Genomic DNA, 19,583 nt, shown 5'->3' with positions numbered 1-19,583 from the left:
ACAGTGCTTTTCTCTGTCTGAATTATTTCACTTAGCATAACTCCCTAGGTCTGTCATGCAGCAGCAAGTGGCAAGATTTTATTTTTTTTTTTCATGGCTCAGTAATATTCACATCTTCTTTATTTATGCATCTATCAATGAGCATTTAGGTTGCTTCTGTATTTTGGCTACTGTGAATAATGTTACAATGAACATATAGGTCTATATACTTATTTTCTTTTTTAAAACAATTTTTATATAGTTGACTTATAATGTGTTAATATCAGGTATACAGCAAAGTGATTCAATTATACTTACATATATATGTTTTATATATATACACATATATATGTATTCTTTTTTACAGTCTCTTCCATTATAGGTTATTATAAAATATTGAGTATAGTTCCCTGTGCTATACAGTAGGTCCTTGTTGGTTATCTATTTTATATATAGTAGTATGTATATTTTAGACCCAAACTCCTAATTTATCCCTTCCCCACCCTTTGGTAACCAAAAGTTTGTTTTCTATGTTTGTGAGTCTGTTTCTGTTTTGAAAATAAGTTCATTTGTATCATTTTTTTTCGATTCTTCACATAAATAATATCATGTTTGTCTTTCTTTGTCTGGCTTACTTCACTTAGTATGACCATATATCTTTTTGAATTAGTGTTTTTGTTTTCTTTGGTAAATATCCAGGAGTGGAATTGCTGGATCATACGGTAGTTCTGTTTTTAATTGTTTGAACTGTCTCCATACTATTTTCCATAATGCTTGCACCAATTTGCATTTCTACCAACCGTTCATGAGGATTCCTTTTTCTGCACATCCTTGCCAACATTTGTTATTTGTGCTTTTTTTTGATGACAGCCATTCTGATGGTTGTGAGGTGCTAAATTTTTATGGTTTAGATTTGTATTTCCTTCATGATTAGTAATGTTGAACATCTTTTCATGTGTGTGTTGGCCATCCCCAAGTCTTCTTGGAAAAATGTTTGTAGGGTCCTCTGCCCACAATTTAACTATGTTTTTTTTTCTGATCTTGAATTGTGTGAATTCTTTGTATATTTTGAATATGAATCCCTTATTAGATATATCATTTGCACATATCTTCTTCCATTCAGTAGGTGGTCATTTCATTTTGTTGATGGTTTCCTTTATTGGGAAAAAGGTTTTTAGTTTGATGTAGTCCTATTTGTTCCTTTTTACTTTTCATTCCCTTGCCTGAGGAGACAGCTTGAAAAAAAATATTGCTAAGATCGTTGTCAAAGAGCATACTGCTTTTCTTTTTGGAGTTTTATGATTTCAGGTTTTCATTAAATTCTTTAATCTGTTTTGAGTTTATTTTTGTATATCATGTGAAAAGAAGTCTAGTTTGATTCTTTTGTATGTAGCTGTGCAGTTTTCCTAACACCATTTATGGAATAAGCTGTCTTCTCCATTGTATATTTTTGCATACTTTGTTGGAGATTAAATGAACACCTAAGTTTTCATTTCTGGGCTCTCTAGTCTGTTCCATTGATTTATGTGTCTGTTTTTTTTGGCCAGTATCATATTGTATCGATTCCTATAGCTTTGTAGTATAGTTTGAAATCAGGGTGCATGATACCTTCTGTTTTGTTCTTTTTCAAGATTTTGGCTGTTTGTGGTATTTTGTGTTTTCATACAAATTTTAGAATGGTTCTAGTTCTATGAAAAATACCATTGATGTTTTGATAGCGATTGCATTGAATCTGTAGATTGCCTGGGATAATTTGGTTGTTTTAGCAGTATTAAATCTTCCAATTCATGAACACAGTATAGCTTTTCATTTGTTTGTGTTATCTTCATTTTCTTTCACCAGTGTCTATAGTTTTCTGAGTATAGGTCTTTTACATCCTTAGTTAGATTTATTCTTTCTGATACAGTTGTATATGGGATTGTTGTCTTAATTTCCCTTTCTGACTGTTCATTCTTAGTATACAGAAACATAGCATATTTCTGTATATTAATTTTGCATCTGCAACTTTACTGAGTTCGTTTATTAGTTCTAGTATTTTTAGTGGTATCTTTAGAATTTCCTTTATGTATATCATGTCATCTGCAAACAGTGACAGTCCTCTCCCATTTTGATTCCCTGTATTTCTCTGTCTTTTGTGGCTGGTACTTCTAATACTGTGTTGAATAGAAATGAAGTGAGTGAGCATACTTGTCTTTTTCCTGATCTTAGAGGAAATGTTTTCAGCTTTCCTGATTGAGTATGATATTAGCTATAGGGTTTTCATATAAGGCCTTTATTATGTTGAGATATCCTCCCTCTAAACTCATTTTGTTCAGAGTTTTTGTCATAAACTGATACTAAATTTTATCAAAACTTGTTTTTGCCTCTTAGGATCATCGTATGCTGTTTTTCTTCTTCAGTTTGTTAGTGTGGTGTATCACATTGACTGATTTGTGAATATTGAGCCATGTTTGCATCCCTGGGATGAATCATGTTGTATGATTCCTTTAATGTATTGTTGAATTCAGTTTGCTAATTTTTTTTTGAGGATTTCTGCATCTATGCTCATCAGTGATATTGGCCTGTAATTTTCTTTTTTCTGTTTGATATCTTTGGTTTTGGTGTCAGGGTGATGCTGACCTTGTAGAATGGGTTTGGAAGCATTCCTTTCCCTTCAGTTTTTAGAATAGTTTGAGAAGTAGGAGCATTTACTATTCTTTAAGTGTTTGGTAGAATTCGTCTGTGAAGCTCTCTGGTGCTGGACTTTTGTTTATTGAGAGGTTTTTTTTTTTTTCTTTTGATTACTTTGTTTGTTTACTGATTCAGTTTCATTACTGTTAATCAGTCTGTTAGTATTTTCTATTTCTTTCTGCTTCAGTCTTGGGAGATTGTATATTTCTGGCAATTTGTCCTTTTCTTCTAGGTTGTCCATTTTATAGTCATGTAATTGTAGTGATGTCTTATGATTCTTTATATTTCTGTGATTTTGATTATAATTTATTGTTTATTTTTAATTGGTGGATAATTGCTTTACAATGTTGTGTTGGTTTCTGCTGTGCCATAGCATAAGTCAGCTTTAAGTATACATATATCCCCTCCCTGAGCCTCCTCTCACACCCCCATCCCACCCCTCTAGGTTGTCACGAGCACCAAGCTGAGCTCCCTGTGTTTATAGTGGCTCCCCACTAGGTATCTATTTTGCACACAGTAGTGTGTATATGTCAATGCTGCTTTTTCAGTTTGTTCCCTCACCATCTTCTCCATGTCCACAAGTTTGTTCTCCACAGCTCCATGTGTATTCTTGCTCTGTAGATAGGTTCATCAGTAATGTTTTTATAGATTCCATATATATGTGATACTATATATTTGTTTTACTCTTTCTGACTTACTTCACTCTGTAAAACAGGCTCTAGGTTCATTCACCTCAATACAACTGACTCAAATCCATTCCTTTTTATGGCTGAGTAATATTCCACTGTATATATGTGCCACATCTTTTTTATCCATTCATCTAGGCTGCTTCCATGTCCTGGCTGTTATAAATAGTGCTGCTGTGAACCTTAGGGTATATGTGTCTTTTTGAATTAATGGTTTTTCTCAGGGTATATGCCCAGTAGTGGGATTGTTGCATCATATAGTTGTTTCAATCCTAGTTTCTTAAGGAATCTCTATTCTGTTTTCCATAGTGGCTGTATCAATTTACATTTTCACTAACAGTGTAAGAGGGTTCCCTTTTCTTCATATCCTCTCCAGAATTTATTGTTTGTAGACTTTTTGATAATAGCCATTCTGCCTGGTGTGAGGTGATACCTCATTGCAGTTTTGATTTTTCTAATAATGAGCGATGTTGAGCATCATTTCCTGTGTTTGTTGGCTATCTGTATGCCTTCTTTGAAGAAATATCTGTTTAGATCTTCAGCCCATTTTTTAATTGGGTTGTTTGTTTTTTCTGATATTGAGCTATATGAGATCCTTGCGTATTTTGGACATTATCCTGTGTCAGTTGGTTCATTTGCAGTTTTTTTCTCCCATTTTGAGGCTTGTCTTTTCGTGTTGTGCATAGTTTCCTTTGCTGTGCAAAAACCTTTAAAATTAATTAGGTCCTGTATTGATTTGGGCCCAGGTCCTCTCTGTCTCTTTCTTTTTTATTGGATGTGTCTGGTTATTGGTTTACCAATTTAGTTTATCTTTTCAGAGGACCAGCTCTTAAGTTTCATTAATATTTTCTATTGATTTTTAGTCTCTTTTTAGTTTATTTCTTCTCTGATCTTTATGATTTATTTCCCTGTACTAATTTGGGATTTGGTTTGTTCTTCTTTTTCTCATTCCTTTATGTATAAGGTTAGGTTGGTTGTTTGAGATGTTTCTTGTTTCCTAGATATGCTTGTATTGCTATATAATTCCTTCTTAGAACTACTGCTGCTGCATCCCATAGAATATTTTGTTTGTTTGTTTGTTTCTGCTGCATCCCATAGAATTTTTTTTTTGTTTGTTTCTGTTTTGTTTGTGTGTGTGTGCTTAGTTGCTCAATCGTGTCCAATTCTTTGTGACCCCATGGACTGTAGCCCGCCAGACTCCTCTGTCCATGGGATTTTCCAGGCAAGAATACTGGAGTGGGTTGCCGTTTCCTTCTGCAGGGGATCTTCCCAACCTAGGGATCAAACCTTCATCTCTTGCATCTCCCACATTGACAGGCATATTCTTTACCACTAGCGCCACCTCGGAAGCCCCGTTTATCAAACTAAACCAATTTAGTTTATCTTTTCAGAGGACCAGCTCTAAGTTTCATTAATATTTTCTATTGATATTTTAGTCTCTATTTAGTTTATTTTTACTCTGTTTATTTTTTCATTTACAATTTGATTTCTTCAATGACCCATTGGTTGTTTAGCTTGCATGTATTTGTGTTATTTGCAGTTTTTTCTCATAGTTGATTTCTAGTCCCATAGTGTCATGGTAGGAAAAGTGTGAAAGTGTTAGTCTCTCAGTCAGATCCAGCTCTTTGCAATCCTGTAGACTGTAGCCTGCCAGGCTCCTCTTCCATGGAATTCTCCAGGCATGAGTACTGGAGTGGGTTACCATTCCCTTTTCCAGGGTATCTTCCTGACCCAGAGATGGAACCCAGGTCTCCTGCATTGCAGGCAGATTCTTTACAGTCTGAGCCACCAGGGAACATAGGAAAAAATGCTTGATAATGGTTTCAGTCTTTCTAAATTTATTGAGACTAGTTTTGTGGCCTAGCACATGATTTATCTTGGAAAATGTTCTATGTGCACTTGAAAGCAATATTTATTCTGCTACTTTTGGATAGAATGTGCTAACACATATCTATTAAGTCCATTTGATTCATTGTTTAAGGACAGTGTTTTCTTACTGATTTTCTGTTTGAATGATCAGCCCATTGATGTAAATTAAGTGTTAAGGTTCTCTACTATTGCTGTGTTGCTGTCAGCTTCTCCCTGTATGTTTGTTAATATTTTCTTTATGCATTTAGTTATTACTATGTTGGGTACATATTTATTTACAGTTGTTAGATTTTCCTGTTGATTGATCCCTTTATTACTATGTAATGTCCTTCCTTGTCATTTGTTAACAGCCTTTATTTAAAGTCTACTTAGTCTGATACTATTATTGCTACTCTAGCTTTCTTTTCTTTTCTATTTGCATGGGTTACCTGTTTTCATTCCCTCACTTTCAGTCTGTCTGTGTCTTTAGATATGAATTGAGTCTCCTGTAGGCAGTATATAGATGGATCTTGTTTTATTATTCATTTGACTATTATTTTTCTTTTGATTGAAACATTTAGTCCCTTTATATTTGAAGTAATTATTTATGCTGTGTGCTTAGTCACTCAGTTGTGTCCAACTCTTTGCAACCCTATGGGCTGTAGCCTACCGGGCTCTTCTGTCCATGGGGCTTCTACAGGCAAGAATACTGGGGTGAGTTGTTATGCCTTCCTCCAGGGAATCATCCCAACCTAGGGATCGAACCCAGGTCTCCTGCACCGCAGGTGCATTCTTTACCATCCAAGCCACCAGGGAAGCACAAGAATACTGGAGTGGGTAGCCTGTGTCTAGTGTGCTTATTGCTATTTGTTCATTGTTTTGGATTTTTTTTTTTGTAGTTCTTTGTGTTCCTTTCTTCTTTTGCTCCCTTCTCTTGTGATTTGATGACTGTTTTTAGTGTTATGTTTACATTATTTTCTTATTTCATCATTTGTCTATTATAGATTTTTAGTTTGTGATTACTGTGAGGTGTGTGTATGCATGTATAAAATTATTTTAAGTTGATGATCTCAACTTTTTCTTTTAACTTTTTATTTCTCATTTACTTTATCATTTTATTGATAAAATATGGATACATTTGATTATTATGAAGGTATTTATAGATATGTAGATAGATATCTATATCTATCTACATATATATGTATATAGATAAATATACATGTGGACACATATGCACAAATAAGGCATTAAAATACTTTTCTTTTATGCAATATTACTTTCTTGAGAAGATGATCTCCTTATTTTGAAAGCATTTAAATATCCCTACATTTTTGTTACTGTCTCCTCATTTAATGTTTTTTACTTCATATTTTGCATCTTTTTGTTTTGTTTATCTCTATGTATACTTACTGTAGACATAGATAATTTTACTATTCCTACTAGTTTGTTAAGTGGTTGATCTACTACTCTGATTTGCTTTTACCAATGATATTTTCCTTTCATAAATTTTGTTTTCTAGTTGTGGTCTTTTTTTTCCACTTAGAGAAGTCTCTCCAACATTTTCTTTTATAGCTAGTTTAGTGCTGCTGAATTCTTTTTAGGTTTTGCTTGTCTGTAACACTCTTATCCCTCTTTCAAATGAATGATAACTTTACTGGATAGGCTAATTTTTCCTTTTAGCATTTTGAATGGATCCCACTATTCCCTGGAATTCTGCAAAATTTATGTGGAAAAGTCAGCTGACAGATTTATGGGAGTACCTATGTATGTAACTATTGCTTCTCTTTTGCTTTAATATTCTCTCTTAATATTCAAGTTTTATCACTTTAATTACAATGTGTCTTTTTGTGGACCTCTCTCTATTGATCTTGTTTGAGACTTTGTACTTCTTGGACCTGGATATCTATTCCTTTCCAAGTTTAGGGAATTTTTCAGCTATTATCACTTCAAATAATTTGTCTACCATTCTCTCTTTCTCTTTTCCTTTTCGGATCTCTATATGAAAATGTTAGTATGCTTGATGTTGTCTGAGAGTTCTCACATTTTAAAATTTCTTTTTCCTCTGTTTGTTCAGCTTGTGTGATTTTCACTACACTGTTTTCTAGTTCACTGATCTGTTCCTCTATATCATTTAATCTACTGTTGATTCTTTGTGTATAATTTTCATATCAGTTTTTGTATCCTGTTTCAACTCTGTTTCATTCTTCTTTATTTTTTCTGGCTTTTTGATAAACTCAGCATATTCGTCATTCTTCTCCTGGGTTTGTTGAGGATCTTTATGATCATTACCTTGAGCTGATGTCTGGTAGATTGCTTATCTCCACTTAGCTTAATTCTTCTCCTGAGATTTCATCTTGTTCCTTTATTTGGAGTATATTCCTGTGTTGCCTCATTTTGCATAATTCTTTGTTTTTGTTTGTGTATTTAGTTAGATTGATTATGTTTCCTAATCTTGGAGAAGTGTCCTTATAGTACACTCCTTTCTGGTTAACAGAGCTGTATGATCTAGTGGTGCCCTCTGCATGGTCTGAGTGGGCCACTGAATGTTGTGGTGCTGATGTAGGTGGGGCCCATTTCTGGTGGGTTAGCTGCCTAGACCTCCTTGTGTAGAGGCTGCTGGTCATTGGTGCTCAAGACTGGGTCGTAGTATGGCTGACTGCACAGTCTAGGGGTTTCTGGGACTGGTTCCATCCCATTGGTAAGTGGAGCTGTGTCTTGGCATGGCTGACTTAAGGTCTGGGAGGTTTTGGGGCAGTTAACTGCAGACACAGGGTTTTGGAGCTGGCATTAACATGCTGGTTGATAGTGTAAGGTCCCTGAGTGGCAGGCTGTGAACCTGGAAGTCCCAGGGCAGCTGACTATGGGCCCTGGGGATTTTCAGTTCTGGTGCCTACCTGCTGATAAGTGCAGCTGATTCCTAGTGCTAATTGGATAGATGCAGAACTCCAAAATGGCACCTGCCAGTATCAGTGTCCTAGTGGTATAAAATATGCTACCTCAAATGGCTGTCAGCAGCATCTTCTGGAGAGAGACTCTCCCAAGAGGGTCCCAGGTGCCTTCTGTCTCTCTGAGAGACTCTCCAAGATCAGCAAGTGGGTCTGATCCAGACTCTTTTAAACTTATTGTACGCTGGGTTTCCAAGTGTATGAGACTTTGCATGGGCTCTTTAAGAGTGACATCTCTGATTCCTACAGCCCTCTTGCTCTCTCATTGTGCAAACCCTGCTGTCTTTTAAAGCCAGATGTTCTAGGGGCTCAAGCCCAGTACCTCCAGGTTTGAGAGATTAATGAGGTGCTTGGATCCCTTGATTCATAGGGAGAACTTCTGTAAATAACCTCTGTGATTATCCTCTTGTTTATTGGTTGCTTATCTGGTAGTTTGGGTCTTCACTATATCACATTCCCCATCCTTCCTGTCATCTCATGTAGTTCCTTCTTTATATCTTTACTTGTAGAATATCTTTTCTGGTAGTTTTCAGATCATTTTCATAGATTGTTGCACTGTAAGTTGTTATAATTTTGGTGTGCTCATGGGAGGAAGGGAGTTTAGGGTCTTCCCTGAGAAGAATCTTCTGTGCAATCTTGATCACTCCCTGGGCTGATTCTTACTATGGTGCCTCAGAATTGGTTACATTTGAAGTTAACTTTGATTTCTTTGTTCAGAGTCAATTATATGGTCTCTCTGATTTCATACTTCTTTGTTCTTGGTTCCCTGCCATGTTTACTTTCCTCAGATCCCTTTGAATAGTCCTTGGAGTTCTGCCTTATGAGAATAGTAAGAATTTAAGCAGCTCATTCACCAGTCTCCCTTGAAAGACACTTGGGAACATTACATATGAAGGGCTGGGTATAGTTTTATAGGAAAATGATTGGTTTGGTGGCCAGCAAAACTAGGTTTTGTCATGGTGGTTCCCAGGTCAAAGTTCAAACATCTTGTGTGACATTTTATTTGTTTAATTAATTAGTTAATAAAATTAGTATTTATTGAGCCTTAGACACCTGAGTACATCAGATAAATAGAAATCCCAGGTTCATGAAGCTTATACTCTAGTGGGAAAGATATGTAAAAAGGCTAATTGATACATATATGTGAACTTTGACAGTATCACAAAGAATATGCAGCCAAAAAAAATAGGAAGCAAAGAAAGAGTATACATGTTAGTGTTCAGAGGTGATGAAATTGTGACTAGGCAGTGAGGAAACAAGGTGACTATTGAAGTGAAGGCATGAATGAAGTTTCTTTTTGTTATTGGTCTTTTATAGCAGATAATTTATTGCTAAAATGGTGCAGAAGAGGTCATGAGTATTGTGTAGAGAGCTGGTAAATGAAATGTGTAAAATGTTCTATAAACTAAAGTGACTCCGTGCTGTAATTTTTTCTCCAAGGTGTACTGTATGATGAAATTTCTGTTCTTAATTTTCAAACCTCAAATTGAGTTAATGTCCAAGACAGTGATTGTTAAAGTGTGGTCTCTGGACCAGCAACATCATTTGGGAACTTTTTAAAAATGTAAGTTCTAGGGCCCCATACAGACCCAATGAATCATAAACTGTGTAGTTGAAATTCAGCAATCTGTTTTAACAAGTCACTGAGAGAATTCTTATGTACTCTGAGGTGTGGGAACTGCTGATCTAGAATAACTTCTATGATTTAAAGTATTTCCTTAGTTAGAATTTAGCCATTTTAGGAGGAGCTATTAAAGCTTCTGATTTGACTGAGCAAAATAATCAACTTATTCTTTTTTTAATTGATTAATTAAAAATCTGTAAATTTTTTTATTGGACTAGCATTTGTTTACAATAAGTTTTATGTGTACAACATTTTATTTCTACTTATGTATACAGTGCAGTGTGCTCACTACCAAAAATTTAGTTTCCATTTATCACCATACCGTTAATCCCCTTTATACACTTCACCCTCCCCTACCCCTTTCCCCTCTGGTAACTGCTACTCTGTTTTTGATTGGTTTGTTCATATATTTTGTTTTTTATATTCTACATGTGAGTGAAATCATACAGTCTTTATCTTTCATCATCTGACTGATTTCATTTAGCATAATACCATCAGGGTCCATCCATGTTGGTGCAAATGACAAGGTTTCATCATTTTTCATGACTGAGTAGTATGTACCATATATATGTATTGTACCTTCTTTATGCATTCATTGGTTAATGGGCACGTAGGTTGTTTCTGTATCTTGGATATTATAAATAATACTATGAAGAACATAGGGGTACATATATCTTTTCAAATTGGTGGTATTTTCATGTTTTTTTTTAAATATAAATATCCAGAAGTGGGATACCTGGATCATGTGGTAGTTCTGTTCATAGTTTTTTAAGGAATCTCTATACTGTTTTCCATAGCAACTGTACCATTTTTCATTACCTTTTATCCACATCCTCACCAACACTTGAATAACCAACTTCTTACCATATTTTGATGATTTTTCAGATTTTGAAAAAGTATGAGTTTTCAGATTTTGTCAGTAGTGGAGAATACATATATTACTTCTACTTACTTATGATTTTTGTCTGATCTTTTCTTTTATTCTCAATTTCAGATGCATAACTAATTTTTTAAAAAAATAGTATTTAAAGCTCTCTCAGTTTCGTTCCTGCCACCTTCACTGTTGAAATGTAGTTTATAATGTTGGAATTGATATTTATATAGAGGCTTCAAGATAAGTAGCATTTAAATGTAAACTTTAAGGTATTATGGAAACTTTAAGACACTGGATTTGCATTTACTGAAGAAAGTTTATTATGAAGAGGAAAATTATTTCATAATCATTTTCCACACATAATGTGAAATCAATTATAAAGCAATCTATGTGTTTCTTAAGCTTTGTTATTATTTTGTGAAAATATGTAGTTATGTTTTGTATGTTTTTTATTAGTGCTTTTCATAACTTTGTGTATCACAGCGCAGATAGAAATGATAATGTTTGCATGGTCCACTGGAGTGAGTGGAGAAGGCTGAGGGCAGCCCAGCCTGGTTTCAGCCTTATTTCCTCCATCCCTCAAGAGCTGATAGGATCTTCACTCATCTATAACCTATTCCCAGGTCACCAGTGAGCCTCTGCTCTACATCAGTTCAGTTATTTTGTGAAGTTGTTTTATAATTAGAATGAAATTTAGTTTTCATTCTTATGTTGGAGGGCATCATGTAAAAATATATTTCTTCAGAAATATTCTTTTCACATGGATGGTAATCACATTCCCCTAGTTTTCTCTGTGAATGAAACTTTCACACTAAAACCTCAAGTGGTTAATAAATATGAAAAAATTGGAAATAGTATATATTTTAAAGAAAAAAAAAGAATGATATTTAAGTTGTCACTGAAATATAAATTAATATATAGTTGTATATACTTTCTGATGAACTTTGATTATCTTTAATAGTATGTGTCTTATTGCAAGATTATAACAATGTCCTTTCATTTATTCAAGTAATGTTTAAAAAATCTTGTAGTTAATTTCAGAAAGATCCTGTTGTCAAAAGGAATATATCTGAATGTATTGGAGTTAATGCAGAAGCATATGCATTCTCCTGAAGTGGCTGAAAGTGGCTGTAAAATGCTAAATCATCTTTTTGAAGGAAGGTAATAAATATTTATGAATTTATGTAGAATATATAATATTGGACCAGGTATAATATCAATATTTTGAGCATAATTGTAAGACTAAAAAGAAAAACAAGGCATTTGAAGATGGAAACATTTTGCAACATAATCTCATGTCAGTAATACATAGACTTATTTTATTTATGTATAGAAATATGTTGAAAATTTGCTTTTGTGCTTTATGACTGGTATTGACTGTGTTTTGAAAAATGGTGCTTATATAGCACATAACCTTAAACAGTTTTTAAAATTTTGTTGTGTGGAAGATATAAAATTGGGATATGGCTTCTAATTGTTGTTTTCTCACAACTAATATTTATCAATATTCATTCATTAGAATTAACTTTGTCTTTTCTTCCTGCTCTCATTCCTTACCTGGGAAAGCATTTTATCACTTTTAGTTCAAGCCCAGAGATGTTAAGATTATATGTCTAGTTTGTGGCACAGAGAGACCATATCATTTATCTGGGGGTGGATAATGCAGTTTGGGGTAGAATGGCAAGTAGTGGTGGGGTGGGGAGGGAAGGGGAGTGGAATCTATCTAAAATTTGTTTTAAAGACTAAAACTGAATTAATACAGAGGATTATCTCCTCCCAAAGATGTGCTCAGCGCATTTTTGTACTTTATTAGGTCAAAGAACGCGAGGTAACTTTAACATAGTCTAAATAAATTTCAAACAGAAAAAGAGCATTAGAAAACCGTCCTGTGTCAAATGGGACAAATGTTGCAGTAAAAACTGATTTTGAGTCCTGGTTTTCCCACTAATTTGAGTCAACTATTTGATCTCTAAACTTCAGAAACCTCATTGGTGATAAGAATAATAATAACAAATTCATAAGTTTTTAGCTTATAATGTAAGGATTAAATAAGTTTGAACAAAAGACTTAGGAAAATGACTAGTGCATTTTAAGCCCCCAATAAAACATAACTGTTTTTACTAACAGGTATTAAATATTCATAGGGCTTTCCTGGTGGCTCAGATGGTAAAGAATCTGCCTCCTAGGCAGCAGACCCAGGTTTGATCCCTGGATTGGGAAGATCCTCTGGAGAAGGGAATGGCTACCTACTCCAGTATTCTTGCCTGGAGAGTTCCATGGACAGAGGAGCCTGGGGTCTCAGAGAGTCAGAAATGACTGAATGACTAACACTTTCTCTTTCAAATATGACTGAGTGAAATGCATGTAGCATGATAAACTGTATGTAACATGTTTACAGACTTAGAATGAATGGCATTACATTGTTTTTAATGTAAAAATACATTGTTTTTAATATGATATAAATGTAATAGTTTAATGTAATTTAATAAGTCCAGCTTATCTATTTATGTTTATATATCATAACTTTAAACAATATCTCTCTTTTTTAAATGTTGCTCTTGACATTTAAATGAAAAGTTTATGTTAAATTGTGATTGTTTATGGTCCTGTCAGTGTGTGAACCTTTATAAGGAGGGAAAAATACAGAGGAATAATGGACGTTTAAGATGTTGTAGATTCTGGGCAATTAATCTTTCTGGCTGTTTCCTCATATGTAAAATGCATAAATTTCCAGTACTGGGGATTCAGAGTTAACTATGACAATGTGCCTGCCTCTAAAAATCTCATTTGTAAACAGATAATTACAATACAGTGTGATAACTCAATGACTAGTATGTGTAAAATCATAGGGTATTGGTGAATCAAGCTAGGGTGACCAAAGAAGAGAGGCTACAAAGAGGGGATGTGTTTAAACTGGGAGTTTAAGATGATAAAGAGGGACTATATGTCAGTAACCATAGACCCATGCAAAGTGAGGACCCACTATGCAGAAGTTTTAGTCAATATGGTGCTATGTAAAAGCAAGGGCTATCTCTATTAAATTTGGTACATTTATGTGTAGGTTTATGTGTAGATTAACATACATTTGTGTGTATGTTAAATAATAGCTAAAATGCCTTAGAGAAACCAAGACTTTAGTGCAAATAAAACTAATTAAGACTACCATATAAGAAGTCCAGTGGTGTTAATCAGGAAGAGGCAGGTAGTTATGCTGTAAACAGCTCTCTGGACTTGGCGGTCAGAGTTTGCATTCCAGCCCTGGGTCTGTCATGTTCCAGTGAAAGGACCTTGATGTTTAACCTCTGTCAGCCTAAATTCTCTACCAAGAAAATGCAAATAATACCTTCTTTCCAGGGGTTGTTGCCAATGACCCTGTACAGATCAAAAGGAGGTTGTTAGTTCTGGGAAACTAAGTAAAAGTCTTCCCAATTTACTGTGAATTTAATGTCTTGAGGTCAAAGTTTAACCGAATAAGAATTTAAATTGTGTTTGCTCACATTACTGAGTTCACATAGCCTTTTCTGATAAAATATTCTGTTTTCTTGTACTTGTTTCAAATTGGTGTTTGTATTGGAATCAGGTTGGACTTTTAATAAGCATTTCAATATTATATCTCCAGTAGCACTTCCCTGGATACAATGGCAGCAGTGGTCCCCAAAATAATAACAGTCATGAAAAGTCATGAGACATCATTATCAGTGCAGCTGGAAGCACTTCGAGCTATGTTACATTTTATAGTTCCAGGTAAGTTACATAATTGATTGTGGGAAGAGCTGTCATTGTAAATGAATTTTTTGACTTTTCATGAAATATCAACTTTCTAGGCAAAAATTAAAGGACTAGTTTCTGCCAACCAAATTCAAATCTTTGCACTAGCCCCAAAATAAAACTAGAGGGAAAATGATAAGGTAGAAGAGTCAGATAAATTTACATTAAAATTTAATAAGAAGCATCAATAGTTTATTTATAGAAAAATAACTGCAACATAGTGTGGTGCTTCAACTCCAAGGATAGTGTCATCGCTATTTTGTATTTCTGTTAACATTGACGAGGTCAAATTTTTTGTTTGTTTTCTATCTCAATTATAATAATAGCTAACTAATTTTCATACTTCCTCTGTTGCCTCTTTCCAGTCCTTCTTTTACTCTGTGGTTGAATGCATCTTTCTCAAATATAACCATGTGGCTTTTACTCATTAACTACCATAGTGTCCATTGTACTCCATTTACATCCTGCTTAAATTTGTTATGACTTTATTTGTCCTCCAAACCCATTTTAAACACCTGTTCCTCCACTCCTTTAGCATGTATTTATTAATTGCCTCTCATGTTCTATACATTGTGATGACTGCAAAGGTCTGAAAAACAGGTGAAAAAAGACAGGATTGTACTACTTATAGGAGCTTAGAGGTAGAGAGACAGATAGTTAATTACCAGACAGTTGAGAGAACCTGTTACGGGGCTTCCCTGGTATCTCAGATGGTAAAGAATCCACCTGCAATGAGAGAGACCTAGGTTCAATCCCTGGGTTGGGAAGATCCTCTGGAGAAGGGCATGGCAATCCACTCCCATATTTTTGCCTGGAGAATCCCATAGGCAGAGGAGTCTGGCAGGCTACAGTCCATGGGGTCATAAAGAGTTGGACATGACTGAGCAATTTTTACTTTCACATTATAAAAGTCTATGAAAATATCGATGGAAGCACAAATAGTTTATTCAAAAGAGTATGTGAGAAATTGTGATGCTTGCAGTTGACGGGTCAGTAAGGCTGACTTGGTAAAAAGGCCAGGAGGAACATTTTAAGCAGAAAAAGAAAGAACACATAGTCTGGGATGAATGGAGCTTGGTGTTGAGGAGAGCAGCAACTGGGGGTGAATGTGGAAGGACGGGCAGAGGCTGAGAAGGAAGGGCCTTGAAAAGAAGGCTGAGCAGTTTGTGCTTTTTTAATGCAAGTCAATTCAAAAATTCTATTAAAGGTATTTGAAAGTTGCAGTATCATAACTAAAGCTGCCATTTATAACAGCAGCAGTGTGGTGTGGAGCATAATTGGCAGGGGATAGCCTCGTGCAAAGAGACTAAGCTGGAGGCTATGATGGCCAGGTGATACATAGTGGGAGCTCAGCCAAGAAAGCAGGAGATGGTGTGTGGGAGGTGATTAGGAGGCACCTTTAATGTGATTTTCTGACTACTGAATATCAGGGATGTTATTATTATTTTGATCTGTGAGAGTCCCAGTACTTTTGAAGTCCATTTTTTGGTCCTTTTAAAATGAAATCTTCCTAAATCTACCATTTTCTGTAGTCATATTGGTATTTATATTTCTGGGTATAAGAGTATAGAGTTTTTCAAGGAAAGGGCTTTCTTTAGTCATGTCTTTTTTTTTTGTTTTAATCCCCTGGAAACTTGGACAAAAATTCAGTAAATTTTGAATTGAATCATGTCCCATTCAAGTTGTCAGACAACTTTTGAGATATAATTTAACAGGCATAATTTTGCTCGGATATTATTGTGAGTTTTAAAAAATTTTATAGATTGTAAAAAGCAAACAAAATCCTTTTGATAGTCTTTAAAGATGTTAACCTTGTTCTTCTGAGAGTGTATTTGAGTTTTAAAGATAATCAAAAGACATTCAGAATTGTCTGTTAATAAAATAATACTCTTTTAGTTAAGAAGTAAGTTTTGAATATAGAATTTCTTTTGTTTTATTATTCTGAGATGATCCTAAAGTGACACTGATAGTAATAATTTAGATGTATGAAATGATATATTTAAATGATAAATCATAGTTTTATAATAATGTTTTTTAGGTATATTAAACAGGGGTCCTTGAAAACAATATTATAAATTCATGGTAATACTTTATATATGAAAATATATATTAACAGACATACCTTATAAGCATATAAATATAAAAATACATTTCTCTATTAAATAAAGGCTTAAGCATCTACTTCACTCTGTGGTAACATACTGTATTACCATACCACACCACACAAATAACCATATTCTATCATGCTGTAATTATGCCATACTATACCATCCTGTAGTTAGGGATTGGGAAGATACCCTGGAGGAGGAGATGGCAATCCACTTTAGTCGTCTTGCCTGGAGAATTTCGTGGACCGAGGAGCCTGGCGGGCTGTAGTCCATAGGGCCACACAGAGTTGGACACAACTGAAGCAACTGATCACATACCATCCTGTAGCATACAATTCAGTATGTCAGTGAGTAACTATAATATCCGTACCCCAGCAGTTTTGAGGCTGAATATGATTATGGTTTTGACATGTTAAGTTGAAGTAGATACTTATAAGATGTTTAGATGTACATGTATACAATTATTAACTAAACCATATTCAAACTACTAATTGTAACAGACGTGCATTATAGTAAATTTGTATAACTTAGTATCTAATTCAGGAGCACATATTGCATCTAGTATTATGTCTCTTAAATTGCTTTCAATCTGGTACTGTTCACTTCCTCCTTTTTTATAACAATAACTTATTGAAGTGATTGAGCCTATGCTTTAAAAAATAATACTAAAGACCTACTTATTTTAATAAAATATCATTTGACTTGTTCCTTCTTGCCTTGTGTCAGCTCTAGAGGAAACAGTGTAAAATTCTTTAGGAAAGGATGTATGCCTATTGGGAAGTGTATAGAGGAAAGTGATTATGAATATAAAGCCAAACAGTAGGAGAAACTGAATTTGTTTACTTTGCAGAGGAGATAATTCAAGAGGTTATGAAACTATTAAAACCCATTCACTTATATTTAGTTAATAACAAATGTGTAAAGCATTATTCAAAGTACTTCATATAAAATTTTAAAATTCTCATAACAACCCATCAGCCGGACTCGACTCCTCCCCACCCCCCCATTTAACCTATGATGAAACTGAGACATAAGATACAAAGATTTTAAGGTCACAGCTTATATAATGGAGCAAGGTTTTCACCCTTGGCAGCCTGAGTTAGGGGCTTTCCAGGCAGTGCTAGTGTAAAGAACCCGCCTGCCAATGCAGGAGACTTAAGAAACGTGGGTTCGATCCATGGGTCGGGAAGATCTCCTGGAGGAGGGCATGGCAACGCACTCCAGTATTCTTGCCTCAAGAGTTCCATGGGCAGCAGAGCCTGGCAGACTACAGTCCTTGGAGTCACAGAGAGTCAGACATGACTGAAGCGACTTAGCACCAGCACTAGCACCAGCCTGAATCAGAATGGGTGCTTTCTAAAGACACATTTGTGCAACAAGTGGATATTGAACAGCTGTTATACCTAAAGAGCTATGCTTGGAACTCTTGGTAATCTGGAGATGATTAGGTTATGGATCCCCTCTTCAAAAAGTTTGCAGTTCAAACAGATTAAAGGACTATTATCTGGAAAGGAAATTATATCGATTCTGGATAGTAGAACCTCAAGTGATATGGCCAAGACCAGAGATGAAATTTTGGGAGTGTTCATTTGGTCTTAATGTAAGAAAGACATTTAGTAAGACTCCTTACATTTGGCATGAAGCTTTTACATTTCAACAGGACTGCTTTTAATGGTCACATCTACTTGTGATATAATAGGCAGCTTTAGAAATTAATGTGGTCTTGATCACTGTAAATGAGACACTAAGAGTTTAAGTGGCTTGTCCAAGGTCATACAGCTGTAGTGAATGTCAGGACCTGTTTGAATAAATTTTAAAATGAGCACTGAAAGTTCCAGGAGGGTGAAAATCATGCCTGTCAAATTCCTTGTGATTTTCTCAGCATGCAACAAAATCCTTTGCATTATTGTTGGCATTCAAATTTTTGTTAAGTAAATGAAAACTTATATGCAGCCAACTTATAACTTTTATTAATACAAATTACTGAAATGAAAGATTATAAGGTATTGCTTATTATTTCTATAGTCATAGATTTTAGAAACATTATTCATAATTATTTTACTTACAAGTTCTATTATATGTTCTGTATATGTTCAGTATTTTTTCACTTCCTGTTTTTCAACCGTTTTGGGATAGTTCAGCTACAATGTTTTCTTTAAGTTATTTAATACTTTCATATAGCCTTAGAGGACTTTTGATAAAACTACATGTTCTTTACCATCATAATGCTGAATTTTCCAGTTATTCCAGCTACTCTTTTATGTCTACCTTTCATATCCGACCTTTTTATGTTATAGTCCAAATAACTTTGAACTTTTTTCAAATCGTCCACCATTGCATAAAAATTTAGCTTCTTGTAATGAGTACAGACTATTTGTTAATACACAAAAAAGAGATTGTTGGTTCCAGAAAGTTGCTCCACCATAGTAACTTCTTGCTACTTTAAATTCAGTAAACATCCACATACAGTGTATTTATTTTATATTCAGTGATGAACAATTTTTAAAAATTTCTGAAACTTTAGAGTTATTTCTTTGATAAAGAACCGTGGATTAGAAAAAAGTACAACATGTATATGTATTGTTGGGTTAATTATAATCATTCCTAATTAATGACATTCTATTCAGCCTAAATCTTTTATGAGAAAATAATTTGTGTTTGTTTTGCATTTAGGCATCCCAGAAGAATACAGGGAAGATACTGAATATCAGCATAAGCTAAATATGATTAAAAAGCAGTGTTTCAGGAATGATATTCACAAATTGGTCCTGGTGGCTTTGAACAGGGTATGTATAATATAAGATTCTGCCTTTATACTCTTAACTAGAATATGAAATTTAGGGATGTATGGTGGCTTTTATTAGCTTAAGTTTCCTGTGTTCTGTTTACTATGATAGTAAGAAGTTATCTGTTTAGAAACGGAAGATGACAGTAGGGATGACAGAGGGTGAAGAGATGTGCCGCTCCAGCTAAGAGAAGTGCACTGTCAACTACAGATTTTGACAGGCTCTTTTGATCAATCCATTTGAGTCAATTCAGTCAGAGAGAGAACTCTGGATGTTCACCTTAACCTTATGAGTG

The 19,583-nt window shown here is 34.6% G+C and overlaps 1 protein-coding gene across 4 annotated transcripts in view; it reads left to right on the top strand.

Moving 5' to 3' along the window:
* LRRK2 (leucine rich repeat kinase 2) overlaps positions 1-19,583 on the top strand; it is a 197,008-nt gene that overhangs the window by 33,448 nt on the left and 143,977 nt on the right. For 3 of the 4 annotated variants that reach the window (XM_081594153.1, XM_081594154.1, XM_081594155.1), the window contains exons 12-14: positions 11,658-11,787; positions 14,246-14,370; positions 19,176-19,288. In XM_081594153.1, the coding sequence (XP_081450279.1) occupies positions 11,658-11,787; positions 14,246-14,370; positions 19,176-19,288 (368 nt within the window). The remainder of the gene's footprint in view (positions 1-11,657; positions 11,788-14,245; positions 14,371-19,175; positions 19,289-19,583) is intronic. The other variant, XM_081594156.1, reaches the window with a different exon arrangement.

The sequence above is a fragment of the Giraffa tippelskirchi genome, chromosome 4 (assembly GCF_054371585.1).
Source record: "Giraffa tippelskirchi isolate mGirTip1 chromosome 4, T2T-mGirTip1v1.2.pri, whole genome shotgun sequence".
Lineage (NCBI taxonomy): Eukaryota > Metazoa > Chordata > Mammalia > Artiodactyla > Giraffidae > Giraffa > Giraffa tippelskirchi.
Note: the sequence above shows the minus strand (reverse complement) of the source record. Positions and strands in the feature narration are given on the sequence as shown.